General features: G+C 52.8%; 1 protein-coding gene across 1 annotated transcript; it reads left to right on the top strand.

Annotated features, from left to right (window-relative positions):
• The first annotated feature begins 2,466 nt into the window (after nucleotides 1–2,466).
• On the top strand, nucleotides 2,467–8,240 carry LOC140598199 (USP6 N-terminal-like protein). The gene is made up of 8 exons (XM_072752151.1): nucleotides 2,467–2,812; nucleotides 3,584–3,632; nucleotides 4,396–4,516; nucleotides 5,183–5,277; nucleotides 5,483–5,548; nucleotides 6,076–6,175; nucleotides 6,407–6,559; nucleotides 6,877–8,240. Exons 3-8 carry the CDS (start codon nucleotides 4,417–4,419, stop codon nucleotides 7,143–7,145), a joined length of 783 nt encoding a protein of 260 aa, XP_072608252.1. The 5' UTR covers nucleotides 2,467–2,812; nucleotides 3,584–3,632; nucleotides 4,396–4,416; the 3' UTR covers nucleotides 7,146–8,240.
• Nucleotides 8,241–19,637: the final 11,397 nt, after the last annotated feature.

Here is a 19,637-nt window from a genome sequence, read left to right as displayed (position 1 = left end):
TTTAAAGATTTATTTATTTATTTATGATAGACATAGAAAAGAGAGAGAGGGGCAGAGACACAGGAGGAGGGAGAAGCAGGCTCCATGCCGAGAGCCCGACGCGGGACTCGATCCCAGAACTCCAGGATTGCGCCCTGGGCCAAAGGCAGGCGCCAAACGGCTGCGCCACCCAGGGATCCCCCTATTTCAAATTTAAACTTGCCATTTCTGAAAAAGAAAATGTTCTTCCACAGTTTTTTTTGTTTGTTTTTTGTTTTAGTTTATTTATTCATGAGAGATACTGAGAGAGAAGCAGAGACATAGGCAGAGGGAGAGGCAGGCTTCCTGCGGGGAACCTGATGTGGGACTCGATCCCAGGACCCCGGGATCATGTGCTCAGCCAAAGGCAGACGCTCAACTACTAAGCCACCCAGGGGTCCCTTGATGGTTTTATTCCCATCAGGACTCAAACGTGGTGCACACGCTGTATTTTGTTCCTGTGCCTCCTAGACCTCTCTCAGCCCACCCTCTCCGAGTGGAGACAGGATCTGTGCTGTCACTGCCACAAGTGACTGAGCGGTGTATCCATCCCCCAGAATTCCCCAGTTGGGACCTGGCGTCTGTGGACTGCTGTTTCACTAGACCTTCTACCTGCAGAGTAGAAGTTAGCTCTAAATGTTTGACTAGATGCAGGATCTTTTTTGTTCAAGAATATTTTAAAAACCAAATATATATTTTTTTAAATGAATGACACTTGTGATGGTTACTTTTGTGCCAACTTGGCTAGGCCTATTTAGTCAAACATTGTTCTAGATTTCTCTGTGAAGGTATGTTCTAGATGTGATTAACATTTAGATCATTAGACTTTGAGTAAAGCAGATGAGGCTTTCCAGTGTGATGAGCCTCATGCAGTCGTTTGAAGGTCTTAGTAGAGATGAGACTGACATCCCTGAGAAAGGGGATTCTGATGGCAGACGACCTTCGGACTCAAGCTGCAGCATGACGTCTCCTGGGTCTCCAGCCTGCAGGAGAGAGGCACAATCCACATATACAGATAGTGATGACAAGGATAAAGATAGAGACACTGTAGATCGAGAGAGATGACATGGGTAGCGCACGTAAATCCTATTGGTTCTGCTTCTTGGGAGAACCCTGACAAGACAGTACTTCTTAAGGGAGAATATTTCAGGAAATACAGCTCCCCAAAATATAAAAAGGGCAACATGAAATGTCAAATTAACAAAAAGTAATGCTGAAAATATTGAAGTTATGCTTGCCTCCAGTTTCTCTCTTCTGTGTTCAAACTGAACTTTGATGAATTTCAGAGGTGAGCTGTTGCTCTTGGATGGAAAAGAGTAGATTGTGGCCGGCTACAGCCACGTTTTCCTAGTTAGTTACTTTACACATCATTTAATATTAATTATGTTCTGGCACATTAAAAACACACTTATTCTTGATAGGGCCCCCACTCAACCTCCACTTTAATGTATTTTTTAATATGTAGCCCATTTCTTTTTTGCAAAATTGGCACTAATACCTATTTTGGGATGCTGCATAAAGTCTGGCCCAAAATAGCAATAAATGTCAATGGTCATTATCACCAGCATCACCACCGTTTGCTTTGCTCTGAGTCTACATGGAGCTCCTCGCACGGCAGAGAATGCATTTGCTTCCAGGGTGAAGAGGGTCAACCAAGAAATTAGGGAATTAAAAAAGACTCATGGAAACTAATGAAAATGAAAATACATGATAGTTACCAATATATTTGCAAGAGGAGCAGAATTCATCGTTTTCCCCAATAAACGTGCTTCTTTAAAAACCCTAATTTGCAGAATTTATAGCAATGGAAAAATACCTATAAGATGATTCCGTGATTAACAAAACCTTTGCTTCTCCTGATTTAGAAGAGGAAATAGCCCCTGTCTCCCCTTTCTCTTAGGCTGCCAGGATGCTAAGAGCCAAGTTCTAATTTGAACATAAGCCAAGTGGCACCTAATGCCTTGGACTATGTTCTCCTCTATCAAGGTTTTCACTCTCACTCTGTATTTTCACCAATCCTGATTTTTTATCTATAAACCAAACTGCTGTCAGCGTTTGGTTCTGAGAACTGTGCCCTCGCACAAGTGTATGAAGGAGTTTGGACAGTAACGCCCCATTCACTCTGGGATCTGGGTGCCCAGCACCAGACCCCGCCCCCAGCTTTCCCTCTCGGCCCCGCCCCTGGCCCGGCCCTTCAGCCCCGCCCCTAGGTCCGCCCCGCCCCGGGGCTGCCCCCAGCTCCGCCCCGCCCCCAGCTCCGCCCCGCCTCCAGCTACGCCCCGCCCCGCCCCGGGGCTCCCCTCCAGCTCCGCCCCGCCGCTGGCCGCGCCCCACCCCCAGCTCCGACCCTGGCCCCGCCTCTAGCCCCAGCTCCGCCCCCCGATCCCGGCCCCGCCCCCGGGGCCCCGGCCCCGCCCCTCTCCACAGCCCTTCTTCCCACGGGAACGCCGCCTCTTCTCGCGGGACCGGCGCCGGCGGCACGGCAGTTGCTAGGATGCGGCGGGCATCAGAGAAAGCGGCGGGGCGGGTGCGGACGCGGCTCCCTCGAAACCTCAGGGACCCGGTGGCTGCGTCCGTCGGTCAGGTGGGAGGACAGGTTCTGGCTGCCTCTCCTGGCCCCTCCGCAGACCGGCCTGGAGCGGGGAGCCCGGGCGCGGGGCGCGGGGCGCGGAGCTGTGTGGGGTCGGGGCTGCCTGGCCGCGGGACGAAGCTCACCTTCGCTCAGTCCGTGCAAAGCTCCTGTTGTCCGTCTCTGGCGGTTTCTGCGATGTGGGGCTCCGAGCGGCAGCGTGCGGTGGGCGGGGCCGGGAAGGGCTGTGGGCGGGGCGTGGGCGGGGCGGAGGCGGGGTGCAGACTCAGGCCGCCGTGCGGGGAGCATCGGGCGGCTACTGGCAGCGCTGAGGGGGCCGCACCCCGTACCCCCCGTGCTAGGGAGTGACCCCAGGGGTTCGCAGCCTGTATCGGGGTCACACCTGCACGACGTTCCCTGCTCTCCTCACGGCGGCTCAGACCTGGAGCCCCGAGATGCTCTGGGATGGGCGGGCCCGGGGTCCCCCCCACAGAGTCCAGCCCAGGGACACCTGGGAAGGCCTGGGGGTGCGCTCAGGGACACGGATGCCCCGGCTGCGTGGGCTCGGGGCAGGGGCCACGTGGGGCTGGTGGTGTTCCCGGGACACGGGGCCAGGCCAGGCCAGGGCAGCGGAGGAGAGGCGTCAGGGGCTGCGGGGACCGAGGCAGGGGGAGCGCTGGCTCCCATGGGGGCGTGCGGGGGGGGGGGGGCGCTCCAGGGCTGGAGGGGGCGCTGGCGGCGCTGGGGGAGCCCGAAGCTGCACACCCCACGGCGGGAGCCGCTCGGAGGCGTCGGACACCCCAGGGTGCACTGAACCCCCGGCACGCTGCACGTGTGAGGTCGCCGCCTGTCCCCGTGCGCAGACCTGACCCCAGAGATCGGCCCCCGCGGAGGGGCCCTGCGGGCCGCGGGGCCTGCGGGGCGGGTGTCAGCACCTCGGCGGCCTCGCTGGGCGGGGGCTGACTGAGCAGAGCCCCCCGCTGTCCCCCCTCCTAGGCAGCGAGCCCTGTTTCACGTGCTGGCGACCTACTCGGTGTACGACACGGTGAGTGTCCCTGCCCCCGCCTCCTGCCCTGCGGGCAGCCTTGTCCTGAGTGGTGGTGACCAGCGGGACTCACAGTTAGGGCCCCAGCTCCACGGACCCGAGATGCCGGGGAGGGTCTCTCTCCTCCGGGACGGGCCGGGGGCGGGGTGCAGACCTCCCAGAGGAGGCAGGGCCTCCGTGCCCGAGGGCCGGGGCTGCCCGGGGCCCCCGCGTGCACCGCGGCCGTCCTAGAGCTCGGGTCTGGACCCTGACAGACGGCACTACCGACGAGAGCCCGGGCGGGGAAGGCTCCCACTCCCCCGAAGGGAACGAGGCCGAGGTGCCCAGGAGGCCGCCCCCTTCCACGGCGCATTCCAGAAGGGTCTCCGAGGACCCCAGCTCACACGCTCCCCGGCCCGGGGTGTCCTGGCCCAGCTCCCCTCGTGGGACCTGCCAGGGGCCACAGTCAGGCCCCCCCGACCCCACCTGCCCTCCGGGGGTCTCCAGACCTGGCGGGTCCCCTGCAGCCTGGCACAGCTCACTGAGGCCCCTCCTGCTGGCCTGAGGACGGGGGTCCTGGCACGGCGGCCGCAGGGCTCGGTAGCGGGGCCTGGGGTGCTGGCGCCCCAGCTGGTCTGGGTGGCCCTCACCTGCTCCTCCCGCCCTCTGGGAGCCCCCTCCGGGAGCCCGGGCTGGAAGGGAGCCGGGGGAGCCTGACGCCCGCGGGGAGGGCTCAGAGGGGGCCTCGGGGCGCACGCCCTCCGTGGGGCTCTGGCTCTTGCAGGAGGTGGGCTACTGCCAGGGCATGAGCGAGATCGCGGCCGTCCTCCTCATGTTCCTGCCGGAGGAGGACGCCTTCTGGGCGCTGGCCCAGCTGATGGTGGGCGACCGGCACTCCATGCACGGTACGGGCCCGCCGGGGAGCTCAGGAGGGCCTCCCTCAGGCTGCTGTACTCCGGGGGGGGGGCAGGCGGGGAACCCCCAGCTCGCCCCCCCACGGGCAAGGGCCCCGCCTCCCCGGTGGCCTGGGGGTCCAGGAGCCATGGCCACCCGCCCCACCGTCTGCAGGCCGGGCTCGCACTCCCGTTGCTCCCCCAGCCTCCCGCCGGGCTGCCGGCTTGCCCCCCAGGCCCCCCTGCCAGCCCATGGCCACAGGGCCCAGGGGGCAGCGTCTCCCCCTCCCGGGGGCCCCCAGCCTCACTCCAAGCCCCACAGAGGGCCGTGCACGCCGATCACCTTCCCCGTGGCCTGCACCTGCTCCCCCCGGGGGCTGGTGACCCGCCTGTGCCCGTGGCGGCCCCTGCAGGAGAGAGGGTGCTGGGTCAGCTGGGCCGGGTCCTCAGCCCCCAGCCCACGCCCCGTGGGGTCTCTGTGAGGACAAGGGTCCCCGGGCCCCGCGCCCCTGGCCTGGGAGACTAGCCCTGCCCTCTGGGAAGAGCGGATCCAGTCAGGGCTCCAAGGGCAGTGGGCTCACGGGGGGTCAGGGTGTGGGGGGAGGCCCCTGCCCTGACACCCCCACCCCGCCTGGTGCAGGAGGAGGCCCTGATCGTGGGGGCCTGGGGCCTTCTCAGGCTTCTTCGTCCCGGGCTTCCCGAAGCTCCTTAGGTTCCAGGCTCATCACGAGCGGGTCCTCGAAAGAGCTCTCCTGGACCTGAGCAAGCACATGGCGAGTGGGAGCTCCTGAGGCTCCATCCTGGGGCCCGGGGCAGGGGGTGGGGGGCACGGCCCTCCGAGCTGCCCAGAGTTGGGGTCACGTTCCTCCCCTTGGGGCCTGGGGGTGCCCTCGGGGCTGGGCTGGGCCGTGGGGAGAGCGTCCACCCGGCTCCAGGGGCCGCGGCGTGGGGCCTGAGCAGCCCCTGCCCTCCCGCCAGGACGAGGAGCAGATGTCCACCGGCATCTACACCCCGAAATGGTTCCTGCAGTGCTTCCTCGGCCGGGTGAGGCCCCCCCGGGACCCCCGCTCCCGGACCTGCCCCCTGCCCCCGGGGAGGGCCCAGCTCAGCCCCACCCTCCAGACGAGCCAGGCCCGACCCCGAGGCCCTGAGGCTGAGGCTGAGGCTCGCAGCCCAGCCCGTCCTGGAGAAGCCCAGAGGGTCCCTGGACGAGGTCCTGGGGGGCGGGCCGTCTCTGCCTCAGCTCCCCCGGGGGAGGCCGGGTCAGCCCGGGGTGTGGACGGGCCCTCGGCCCATCGGGCGGCCAGCCTGGGGCCCTCTCGAGGCGTGGTGTCGTCAAGTGCGGGCAGAGTCTGTGCCCCCAGGGGTGCGGGAGGTGGTGGCCGGGGTCGGAACCTGTAGTGGCCAGGAGTCCCTGATCTCCCTGGTAGGAGGGCATGCACGGGGGAGGGTGGGGGGCTGCTGGGCCTCCTCGGAGGCAGCCGGGGGCCAGATGGCAGGTGTAGCCTAGCCCCAGCCGAGCCCCCCAGGGGCCCTGCTCAGGCCGCTCCTCCCACCCCGCCGTCCCCTAGACCCCCTTCTCGCTCACCCTGAAGCTGTGGGATGCCTACATGTTGGATGGGGAGCAGGTGCTCACGGCCATGGCCTACACCATCCTCAAGGTGCACAGGAGTAAGTGAGCCCCCTGGAGCCCAGGTGTGCCAGGGGCGGGGGGCAGGGGCGGTGACCCTGGGCTCTGAGCAGCACCCAGACCTGGGGCGGGGGGACGGCGGGGCAGGCGGGTGCAGCGGGGCTCCCCGAGTGGAGCAGCGGGCAGGGGCCACCCCGGCCAGCGCACTGCCCGCGGCGCTCCTGGGCACAGCGGGACCCCAGCCGCTGGCCTGACTCTCGCCCACTGCCCAGAGCGCCTCCTGAAGCTGCCCCTGGAAGGGCTCCGGGAGTTCCTCCAGTACTCTCTGGCCCAGCCCTGGGCCCTGGAGGATGAGGCCGTGCTCAGACACCTTCGGGCCTCCATGACCCAGCTCCGGAGGATGCGGTGCGACCTGCCCCCGCCAGGTGGGCTCAGGGCCCCGGCCCCTCCCGACTCGGCCTGCTGGGGCCGCCCACAGGGGACAGAGCCCCCGGGGGCCCCCGTCCTCATCTCTGGGGCTCTCCTCTTCTGCTCCAGCCTCGGGGACCCCAGGCCAGGGCTGGGCGGGAGGGCAGGCGGGCACCCACTTCAGGGCCCGGGCACCACAGTGTGGGGGGCTGAGCACAGGGTTAGGTCGGGGGGCCACGTCGGGGGGCCACGTGGGAGCCGTGAGCACCCCCGGGGCCCCCAGCGGGGGACACACAGCCTGCTGGAGACGCTGACCCCGTCGGCCTCTTTCCAGCGGGACCTGAGAAGTTCCCCACGAGGCCCCTGGGCCTGGAGCCAGTGTCCCCGGCGCCCGGGCCTCTCCTCCCTTCTCCGGCCTCTGAGCCACCGCCCAGGGTGGAGGAGCTGGCCTCCCCGGGCCCAGCCACCCAGCCTGAGCCGCCTGGACCCCCTCCCGGCCAGGCCATCGTCCAACTCCCCCACCCCCCCAGCGATGGAACTCCCTCCCCATCCTCCCAATGCAACAAGACAGTGCAGGCAGGTGGCCCCCAGACATGGGCTTGAAGACGAAAAACGGGGTCCCCTTCCCTTTGGCACCTGCCTGAGTCACCCCAGAGGCCCCGCGACAGACCAGGCCCTGAGCTCCCCGGGACTCCCATCACGGGGTCCCTGCAGCCCCTGAGGAACGACACTGTTGGGCTCAGGACACCCTTCCTCCCCCCCGGCCACTGCAGCTCATGCCCCTCACTGGCAGTGACGGGCACAGCCAAGGCAGAGCCAGGGCGGCGCTGAGCCCACTGCCCCAAGGCCCCGCACAGGCCCGGGACCCTCTGCCCCCCACGTCCATGGGGCAGCTCGATGCTCGCGGGCCTCGGGGGCAGAGCGTGGCGGTGAGGGCAGGGGCCCGGAGGCTCTGGCCCGCCGTCACCGTGCCCTGCCTCATCTTGCTGTCCCTCCCGGAGGGTGGCACCCCCAGCACGGGACACCAGCCCCTGACCCAGAGGGACCTGTGCTGGCCTGGCCCCGGGCTCTGTGGGGGCAGGGGCGACTCGAGCGCCTGCCCCAGGCCCAGCGCTAATGGGATCCAGCGCCCCGGGGCCCTGGCCAGGCCTGCGTTCTGGCCCCGGGCTGAGCGAGCCCTCTCACAGCAGGATGTGGCCTCCTGGGCCCTGGGCGTGCCCCACAGATCCAGGTCACTGACCTAGGGCAGCCCTGGGGATCCCGGGACACCCCAGGGCAGGGCAGCGGGGGCAGGCCCGTGGGCCCCACCCACACCCCCACCCACACCCACACCCACACCCACACCAGGAGGCAGGCTCCTCCACGTGCTGGGGCTCCAGCAGTCAGTCACCCGGCCCCAGGGGGCCCGAGGCCGGGGTCCAGCTGCCCTGCGGGGACCCAGCGCAGGAGCCCATGGGCCGCAGGTCCACGTCAGCCCTGCCGCCCCCAGAACTGCCTCTCACCGCCCCGACCTCAGGACACGCGCCCCCACCCGGAGTCGTGTCTGCACAGGCTCCCAGGTGGGGGACTCCAGCACCCGCACCCCTGTGGGATTCCCGCTTTCCTCTAAGGACAGGAAGGTCTCCCAGGGGAAGGCGCGCACCCTCGGCTCTGAGCCCCTGTTTGCTGTTGCAAGTTCAATAAAGTGTTGTTGTGTGAGAGGGCACGGCCGGCTCGTTTCTGCGTCTCCCGGAGCTCTGTGCACGGGGTGCGGAGACACCCCCAGAGAGGAGGAGGGGGCGCCGCCCAGGCCCCGACCAGCCCCTGCGGGGGCGCCGCCAGGCACACACAGCTGACGTCCCCACGTGCCTTCCCGGGGCGGCCAGACGCCAGGGTCAGGACCCCGCAGACTCTACTGCGACTCAGCCTGCGCCCGCGGCCAGGACGGGCCTGGGACAGAGTGACAGCCGGGGAGCCTCAGGTCACCAGGGTCTGTGCTAAGCGCCCTGGGAGGTCTGTGCCCCCTCTGTCCAGGGGGCCTGGGCTGCCCGGGCTCCGGGGTGCTTCCTCCCCTCCCCGCCCCGGGCCTGTGCGCCTGGGGCACAGAGGGCCCACGGGGCGGTCAGCGTGGCCCCGGAGCGGACGTCAGGACAGCAGGCCCTTGCAGCTCTCACACCTGGGCCACCCTCACCGGGCGGGCTCAGCGTGCTCACCCGGTGCTGCTGGATCCCTCGCACCAGAGTGTGGAGGGCACCCTGCACGCCCTGGAGAGTAGGGGCTGGGTGAGCGCGGGGCTCGGCCTGGGGGCAGGCAGCGCAGGGGACCGAGGGACCCCGGCCCCGTCCCCACCCCGACTCCCACACAGACACACACAGGCAGCCCCAGGGCTCCCCCCACGGGCAGCCGGCTCCTCAGGAGCTCCCCCCAGGGTGGCCCCGAGGTCTGGCTCCCCGCTGGAGAGGCATCGGGGAGAAGAGAAGCGGCCGGCGCTCGGCGGGGACCCGCTGCCACCCACGGGAATGTGGCCAAGCGGGACCTTCCAGCTCAGCTGACCCCCCGACGGGACGGGACGGCACGAGGGGGCCCGGGTCGGCCGGGAGAACCCAGCTAGCCGCCCAGCGCCAGCACCAGAAATGATGGTGTTTCAACCATTTCGGTGTTATGGTGACTCAGCCCGAGGATCAGATCGCGGCACGGCGACAGACACACACACACCCCAAACCCAACAAACGTTGGAACCCCTGAAAGTTGTCAAACAGCAGCCCGATGGTTACAGATACGACGCTGGGGTCCCTGATAGGATACACGGAGGACGCTACAGACCACGACTGCAGAGAGGTCTTAAAAGAAAGGATAAGAACCAAGTGATCATTTCAAAAGATGCAGAAAAATCACTGACAAAACACAACATCCAGTCATGGTGAAAACCCTCAACAGATTAAGTTTATAGGGATGTACCTCAACATAATACCTTAGACGAGAAACCCAGAATATCATCCTCAATAGGAAAACACCAAGAATTTTACCTCTATAGCCAGGACCGAGACAGGGATGTCCACCCTCATCACTCTGACTCAACATAGCCTGGAAGCCCCTAGGCACAGCTGTCAGACAACAAAAAGAATTAAAAGGCATCCAAATCAGCTAGGAAGATGTCAAGCTTTCACTTTTTGATTATGAATGATTTTCTGCATAGAAAACCCACAAATCTCTGTCAAAAAACTGCTAAAACTGATAATTTCAGTAAAATCACAGGATACAAAGTGAACTTGCAGAAATCTGTTGCATTTCTATGCAACAATAATGAGGCAGCAGAAAGAGAAACTAAGGACTCAATCCCATGTGTACTAGCACCAAAAGCAGTAAGATATATAGGATTAAGCCCAACCAGAGAGGTGAATGCCCTGTACTGTAAATCCTATAAAACACTGATGAAAGAAATTGAAGATGACACAAATAAAATAGAAAGGCATTTCATGCTCAAGGATTGGAAGAACAAATATTGTAAGAAGGCTGTACTACTCAAATGAATCTACACATTTAATGCAATCCCTATCAACATGGCAATAGCATTTTTCACAGAGCTGGAACAAATTATCCTAAAATTTGTGTGGAACCACAAAACATTGAAAATAGCCAAAGCAGTGTTGAAAAAGAAAACCAAAGGTGGGGCATCACAATTTCAAACTTCTAGTTATATTACAGAGCTCTAGCGATCTAAAGAGTATGGGGGCGGGCACAAGAACAAGACACACAAAGATCGATAGAACAGAATGGAAAACCGAAACAAGATACAAACCTGTAACTTTATGATCAATTAATCTTCAACAAAGCAGGAAAGAATATCCAATGGCAAAAAGACAGTCTCTTCAACAAACGGTGTTGGGAAAACTAGGCAGCCACATGCAGAAGAATGAAATTGGACCACTTTCTTACACCATATATGAAAAACATATTCAAAATAGATTAAAGACACGTGAGACCTGAAACCATAAAAAGAAGAAAAGATCGGCAGCAATGTCTTTGACATTGGCCATTGGATCTTCTTTCTAGATATGCCTCTGAGGCGAGGGAAACAAAAGCAAAAATAAACAATTGGGACTTCATCAAGTTGAAAAAGTTCTGCACAGTGGAGGAAACAACCAAAGCTAAAAGGCAACGTACAAAATGAGAGGAGATATTTGTAAATGACAAATCCAATAAAGAGTTAGTGTCCAAAATATAAAAAGCAAATATAAATCTCAGCATCCTAAACACAAATTATCCAACTGAAAATGGGAAGAAGACATGAATGGACATTGTTTCTGACAAGACATCCAGATGGCCACCAGACACACGGACAGACACCCAGCATCACCCATCACCAGGGAAATGCAGACCCAAACCACAATGAGATGTCACCTGACACCTGTCAGAATGGCTAAAATTAACAACAGGAGAAACAACAGGTGTTGGTGAGGCTGGGGAGAAGGGGGAGCCCCCTTACACTCCTGGTGGTAATGTGAACAGGTGTGGCCACTGTGGAAAACAGTGTGGAGGGTCCTCAAGAAGTTACAAACAGAACTACCCTACAATTCCGGAATTGCACAGCGAGGTACTTACCCCGAGGATACAAAGTACAGATTCAAAGTGGGACGCGCTGCCCAATGTCTGGAGCAGCATCATCAACAGCAGCCAAACTGTGGACACAGCCCAGGCGTCCACTGACAGATGAGTGGGCACAGAAGATGGGGTAGATACACACACTGCGACATCACTCGGTCATTGGAAGGGATGGAATGAAGCCATTTACAATGACGTGGGAGAAGCAGAAAGGACTTATGCTAAATGAACTAAGTCAGAGAAAGACAAATACCATACGATTGCGTTCACATGTGGATTTAAGAAACAACACAAACTGGCAAAGGCCCATGCGGGGGGCGGGGGGCGTTGGAGAATGAGAGAAGAAAACCAAGAAACACACTCTTAACCATAGAGAATAAGCTAATAAATACCAGAGGAAGGTGGGGGGGAATGGGGAAATGGGGGATGGGGATGAGAGAGGACACCTGTGATACCAGGTGTTGTAGCCAAGGGTTGAATCACTATGGTGTACACATGAAACTATATTATACTGTGTTAACAAACAGGAATTCAAGTAAAACTTTAAAATAATAATTGTTAGCATTCATGAAACGGGTTTGCACAAGAGATTAAAACAGAAAGGAAACTGAAAATCCAAATAAAGAGTATTTAGAGCCACAAATCCCCTCCTCAGCTCAGGAGATGCCTGCCATGTCTATTCTCACCCCAGCAGAGGCCTGGAGTTTGATTCTCTGGAGAGGCCTCTGAATTGGTGGATGCCAAGCACATACCCTAACCCCAAACCTAAACAAAACACTTAAAACTAACCCAGTGAAGATACTGGGAGTCCCAGTGCCAAGCACATGACCAGATCCAATCTCTACCTGTATACAGACACTAACCCTAACCCTAATCTTAATCCTAACCTTCTCCTAGCCTAACAGAGACCTGTCACTAACTGAAAACCAAACATGAACCACTAGCCCCTAATCCATACTCCTAAGACTGCCTCCAACCCTAAACCTAACCCTAACTTTCCTGACCCAGGAAGCCTGATCCAGGCTTCTGTTTCCAAGGCATTCAGGACCTGTGAGTGACACCAGAAACCTCTTCCTTGCACCCAAATAAAATTGTGGGATTTGGAATTCCAGCAGTTGATTTCATCCTGAAAAATCAGAAGGGTGTCCTAAGCCCAGTCAACTAGCTCCATGGCCCCCTGCACATCAGCTTCAACCCTGAGCCTCACGCTGAGCCTGGCCCTCAACTCAGGCCTCCTGGGAGGTCTCCACCCTGTGGACAGTTAGCATCGTCAGAGCTCCTGGGCTCTAACCCTATCCCGAATTTTGGTTCTACCCTGACCCCGCCCCAAAGCCTGGCTCTGAACTTCGAACTTTCGAAGGATGCAGAACTCGTAGTGACACCATCAAGGTCGGCCAACCACCCAGATGGAAAAAGTGCCATTTGGATGAGGGGCAGAGAGAGGGAGCCCGAGATACATGAAGGGAAATAGTATTAAACATTCCACTAATCCCGTACTGATAGATGCTTAGATAATTTCTAATTTCTCAATCTTACAAACCTTGCTGCAATGAATATCCTTCTGTGTACTTGCTTGTGAACATGTATGAACATACTTGGATAATTGTCTAGAAATATAGTTGCTGGTTTGAAAGAGATGTGACCCCATCATTTTTATTAACATTTTTATTGACATTATTAACCATGTTATTAACACTTACTTTAGGTAACACAGCCACAGAGGACCTGTAGAATTCAGTGATGTTTTTGTATTTGTTACTCAGAGGAACCCTCTAGAGAGGGAGTGAGACTCCCACAGGTAGTGCGTAGCAAGGAGGAAGACTCATCAGTGTAGCGGAAGGGCCAGGACTCTTATTCTGACATTAACCAGGGTTTTGATTTTGTGACTTTCCTGACCATTACAGAAAGTCCTTTGTTCAAAGTGTTTCAGAGCCAGAAAAAAAAGCATCATGTAGTTCAGAAGGTGGAGAAATTAGAAACATCTGGTAAGCTTGGTTGCCGACATGGCTTGCGCTGACATGGAGATGTAATAACCAGGCGGTTGACTAGTCCAGTCTAATTTGGGTGAATAATATTTTCTCAGCAGTCTCCTGGCCACAGACTATCAGAGAGCAATGGGAACATGCTGTAAGGTGCCTCGGTGCCCAGAACAATTACGCTCTGGAAACATTCTCCGGGCTGGCTGGATGTGACCTGTGACCACGGCTCGGCTTGCTCTGCAAACAGAATTAGTCACGGGGCACATGTGAAATAGTCTTGGTAGGACTCTCTTGTGCTAACTTTCTCCGAGCACGAAGCTACGGTGGGTCCTCAGCATGGGTTGCTGTTTGTTACCTGACCACAGCAGGGACGGAGGAATGCAGCGCTTCGTGGACGTGACCATACAAGGACCATTTCCCCTGTGGCTCCTGCCTGCACCTTCCTCGGGGCTATCATCGTGGATGAGGCTGGTGGTAGGCCTCTGAGTCTGAATAACATGCAAGTGGCTAATGCCCTGCACTTATGTGTCACTCTGATCCCCTTCTGATCCCTCTCTCATATCATGAGAGGAAATTAGTTACTTCACCTTCATGTAATTTATTCGTATCTCAAACATAATCCAGTTGATTTACTTGTCACTTTCCACTTTATTTATGTACCTGTCTCCAACCAGATGTCTACCTGTCAAAGTTAGGAGCATTTTATTTTGTAATGTATTCTTGGTGGCTGTCAGAGCCCCAAACTCATAATAAGTGAAGTATAAATGTTTATAACATGAATGAATCAGTCAGCTAATCAGAGACCGTGATGTACTTTGATATAGCTACTAATCATTTTTCTCCAATGGGTACATTCTTGCATTTGGTTTCCTTAAAACTTTTCTACTAATCCATATTGCTGGATGATTTTCCAAAGGCAACTGTAAGCTTCTGAGTATGTACTCCAAAAGCATCGGCATATAATTCTGCACTTAGGAAGGACCGGTTCTGTGATGCCACTCAGAAAGACTCCTGACATTTCTTTTATCTGATGGGAAGAATAAGTTTGCTCTAACTGAAGTTAGCGTGTCTTGCTTTCTACTATACCCAGACATTATAACCTGAGAACTATCCAAAGTATCACATCAAATTAAAGAACCTTCAAAAATATTTCTTATCAGGAATCTATTTTCTGAATTATTTATAGACCATCACCATCAAAGTGTGTCCCTTAAGCACTGCCATGCTGCTAGTACGTCCCTGAGTACCATACGATTAAGTCGTCTATGCCGACCCCGTTGATGCAGCACATATCGTTTTTACAGTTCTTTTCAACTTGGATTTGGTATCGCTCTGATTTATTTGTTTAAAAGGTGAACATGATGTTTACTTATTGTTTCCTCCTTTGTCATTTTTACCTTTCAACAATCCTTCTTAGTCCATTTGCTGTAAAGAGCATTTTCTTGGGCCCATTCTTCTTGAAGCTCTTGCCCTGACCTTTCATGTTTATGTGGTCTCACCTAATTTCATGTCAAACTTTTATCCTTTCTTTTCTAGGAATATGGGTATTAGAGTATCATCAGGCAAGATACAATGATGTTATAGCTTTTGTATTTCAAGAGGACTATGGGATGTGATTCAAAATATGGGAAGTTAAGTGGGTTTTCTAAAGGTTTTATTTATTTATTCGTGAGAGACACAGAGAGAAAGAGAGGCAGAGACACAGGCAGAGGGAGAAGCAGGCTCCATGCAGGGAGTCCGACGCGGGACTCGATCCTGGGACCCCAGGGTCACGCCTTGGGCCCAAGGCAGGCGCTAAACCACTGAGCCACGCGGGCTGCCCAGAAGTTAAGATTTTATTCACAGTAGAGAATGTTGAGATATTATGTTACAAATTGTGTCCAGCTATATTGTGTAGCTTTGGGAAAATTATGTAATATGTCCAGGTTTCCTTGTCTTTAAAATATGGTGAAGATTGGAAATTATTCTGTTGAGTGTCCTGCATCAGTGAAGCACAGTAGGCATTAAAAATGAGAGCTAATGGCAGAATGTTAGCTGCAAAAAAAAAAAAAAAAAAGCAGAAAGGGGCACCTGGATGGCACGGTGGGTTAGGTTAGGAGTCCAACTCTTGGCTCTGGTTTTGGTTGTGATGTCAAGATGCTGAGATCCAGCCCTGCTTTGGGCACCACACTCAGTGTGGAGTCGGCTTGAAATTGTCCCTCTGCATGCCATATAGGTACCTCCCTCTGCCCCTCACTCTCATGCTTTCTCTCTCTCTCTCTCAAATAAATAAATCTTTAAAAAAGGAAAACACCAGGGGAAATAATCTTGCCTTAGCTTGGTACCTATATGGCATGCACATTCTGACACTCCATATTTATATCACGCAGCACCTTTCCCGTTGCTTCTGCATGCAGCTTCAGGGTTAGTTACAGGTAACCAAAGAAGGAAAATGAGTTGGAACCATGTTTCATCCTTCACATAGTCCAGTCCTTTCATATTGCAGAAGAGGAAACTGAGGCTTAGAGAAGCTCCATCATGTCCTCAAGGTGATATACGTTTAGTGAGTGGCGAGAACCTGTACTGAAGTCAGAACTCCTAATTCAGGTCTCCTTCATTGCAACATCAGCCTTTCCTGTTCACCTTCTTTCATAATAACCAGAGCTGAGGTTCATTTTTTTTCTCAAGCACATAAATTAACCCATGATATTTTTGAACTAATATCTGCTAGTTTATGTAAATGAGCCATACTGACCATTTTATACTGTTGTGATTCAACACAACAGTATAAAGCCATATATTTTTTAAAAGCCATGGTGGTTGATTCAAACCTTCTGTTCAATTGGCTTTCAGGAAAGAAAAAAACCTGAGGGTCAGCAGATGTTGAAGGAAGTATAATCAAGGTAAACAATTAGATAACTAGGAAGAAGTTTCTTAAGCAAGACTAACTCTAAATATTTTCTACATCTTCTCCTTTGATCATTTGACTTTTTTTTTCCTGGTCTGTTATATTCTGCTGAAATGTTGGGATTGAATCCTCAGAAGCTGGCAACAGTTAAATTAGTACTTCTCTTTTTGCCTGAGAACATGCTCATGCTTGCTAACAACTACAAAATTAATTTGGATTTACTTAGCCAAAGGAAAAACAGAATGAGAAAACACAATGCTAAGACTCTTTTCTCATGGCTTGTGCCTCTACCCCCACTATTTTTTGTTTGTTTTAGTTACATTTTCAAATACTCTCATTTTCCCATGTTCTGCATTCACTTAGAAAATCTTCTAACAGCGAGGAGGACAAACAGGGCTTCCAGAAGTGCTGACTCATCACAGCAGAAGTCCAGTGGTTTGGCAGGGGACTTAATTTCGAAATGTTGAAATTGGCCCTTTTAAAAATAAGCCTATGGCAGCAGATGTCACTGTTGGTCTATCTTAACTTTACGGCACTTCAGCTATATGAGCCTGTGAACCTAGATTTTTAGGAGCAGGGTCTTATGGGATATTCTCTATGATTTTTGGCACTAATCTAAGCCAATTTCTTACCCCTGGAACCTAATTTAATTACATAGAACTTTTAATATTATGATTTTCTTTCTTAAAAGATGTATTTATTTGAGAGAGAGAGAATGCGTGCTTGTGAGCAGGGGTTGAGGCAGAGGCAGGGGGAGAATCTCAAGCTGACTCTGCAGCACTGACTGCAAAAGCCTAATGTGGGGCTCGATCGCAGGCCCTGACATCATTACCTGAACTGAACTTGAGAGTCAGACGCTCAAGGCACTAAGCCACCCAGGTGCCCCAGTTATGATTTTCATACTAATATTATAGACCTTTTTTTTTTTTTTTTAACAGAGGTCTTTTCCTCGAGGTCCAAGTTTTCTTTGTTTCTTTCCTCTTTCTGTGTATCATTTCTTAAGCAGGGAACAGCTTTCTTTTTTCTGCTCAGATATTCTTATTTATTCATGTATAAATTTCCTTAATTCTTACATTTTCTAAGAAACTTTCTTCGGCATTAATTATTTTACTATTTTGATGCACTTAACACTACTTTTTTGAATAAGTAATTTGTGCCAGTTATTTACCTGTTGTTTCTCAGTTTTATGCCCTCCTCTTTGATTCTACTCTGTGCTAGGACTCTGAAAATTTCACTCCTCAGATTTTCTTGCCAGATTCTTGAAGGGTCTGGAAGGTATTGGAGGGCAGGCTTTCTATATAATCAAAGAGGAGATAGACTTTCTTACTATTTTAAAATATGTACCATTCTTCTTGGCCTCAATTCCAAAATGGCAGTTCTCCTAAGCTTCAGCTGGTGCCCAGCTGTGCAAGTGACTCCAGCCTCCAGCTGCTTGTGGAGTGCTCTATTTTTACACCTACAGATCTCTTAACACCTGCAGAACCAATCTACTCCATTGAATTCCCTCTGTTGAATATGGGTTTCTTGAGACACCTGGGAGGCTCAGTGGTTGAGCATCTGCCTTCAGCTCAGGGCGTGATCCTGGAATCCCAGCATCAACTCCCACATCAGGCTCCCTGCATGAAGACTACTTCTCCCCCTGCCAGTGTCTCTGCCTCTCTCTCTCTCAATCTCTCTCTGTGTCTCTCATGAATAAATAAATAAAACTTTTTAAAGAAAAGAATATGGGTTTCTATTTTCTTGACTTGTAAAATATATATATATATATGCATATGGTCATATGTATTTCAAAATATATTTAATGTTAAAAATAGGAAAGAAGCAAGAAGCAAATTCACTGCATTGTGTTTCTTTTTCTTTTTTTGGATTGTGTTTCTGATTTATATTTAAAAATGCTTTCCCTGACTTGAGCCTTCAGCATGAAATATGTAGTGATGATTTTGACTACTTAATATGGAATATGTTTTGGGAAATGTATATATACCTCCTGACATGATCAAAGCAAAAACTGATGTTAACATCCATAGCAATTTTTCCTTGTGAAAATACCTAACCCTTGCCAATGGGATTCTAGATAGGTTTTACAATTACTAAAATCACTTGATGTCTATTTGCTATCCTTGATCTAATTCATCCTTCATTATTTGGAAAGCAAACCAAGGCCTGAAGGGGATGAAGGGGCAACCTTAAGGTTATACAAGTGAGTTGTAGAAACCTGGAGCAGAACTCAATCCAATTTTCTTTCTTTTGCCTCAAGCTGCTCATAATTTTACATATATCCAGCGCAAGGATTTGTTAGCATTTGATAAGAAATAAGCATAAATAATTAATACAGGGTTTCTTTGAACTAATCAGAGCTATATTAATGTACCATGCTGAGAACTCTAATTTGGAAGGGATCATGTTAAAAAGTTGCCTTTCTATGAAAGTCAGTTACTTTTTTATACTATGTATTTATTCATTCATTCACTTTCAGTTAACAGGTATTAATATGTACTAATGTACCTGTGTCAGTGTATTAGTTACCATGTTGATTGTTATAGGTCTGTCAGCATTCCTTCTTTCTGTTCACAGCAGTGCTCACATCAATTGGGCTACATTAACTTACCCTGCTTCATCAATTATTTTTTTTATTAAAACCCCTACAATCTAGTTTCTGCTCCTTTTACTGAAAGAATCCTTGAATTTACCAATACCTACATATTATCAAATCTGTAAACATTTTTCTGCTTTCATCTTGACCACTGGCAATTGTTATTATTGACCAGTCCCTCCTTCATGAAAACTCCCCTTTCTTAGATGTTTCTCTAGTAAGTTGCTTTTCTACTTTTCCCATGGCTATTTCTAACATCTCCTATCTCCTATGTAGGATCTCACCTGGTCTTGTGCCCTTCTCACTACCTATTCTGTCCTATATGACCCTCTTTTAGTTCATGTTCTGACCTTCCACTATTATGTATGTTCTGAAGATTCTCCAGTCTGTTTCTCTGGCCTAGACCTCTTTCATAAGCTCCAGATCTTTATGTACAGCTGTTTGCTGGAAAGTCACCCCATCCACAAATATCCTTGTTCCACCCATACCAAGGTACTTGCAGTTTTTACTCTCACCATGTTCCATATCTATGTATTCCACAATCTTCCCCTTATTTGGAATGCTTCACTTCTTGTTCACTTTATTCATATAGTTTAATGCCTACTCAATTCTACTGTCTAATTTTAAAAACCCCAACAACCTTATTTCAGACCTCAGTTTAAATGTCTTATTTGAAACAACTGTCTTAGTTAAAATATTTATTTGGGAACATTCCTGCCTGATGCTCCATTGTTCATACTTCTGTTCTTGTTCATACCTTCCTTTTATTCATATCACAAGCCTAATGTTTGACTGTTATCCCTGTTTTGCTTTTCTCCCTTACTAGATTCTTTTGGAAGTCTCCAAAGATGAGTGCCATCAATACCTCACTTCCCTATACATGCATACTGCTTCTCACAGAAAGAAACGGGGTCTCTTACCTCTCTTAAATATGGGCTGTACTTTTCATTTGCTTTAGCCAACGGAATGTGGCAGAAGTAACATTCTGAGATTCCTTAGTCCTGGCCTAAATGGACTTGCAGGTTTCTTGTCTTTACCCTTTGCATCCCAATTGT

Source organism: Vulpes vulpes, chromosome 3, assembly GCF_048418805.1.
Source record: "Vulpes vulpes isolate BD-2025 chromosome 3, VulVul3, whole genome shotgun sequence".
Lineage (NCBI taxonomy): Eukaryota > Metazoa > Chordata > Mammalia > Carnivora > Canidae > Vulpes > Vulpes vulpes.
The sequence above is the reverse complement of the archived record's forward strand: the minus strand, read 5'-3'. Positions and strand labels throughout refer to the sequence as shown.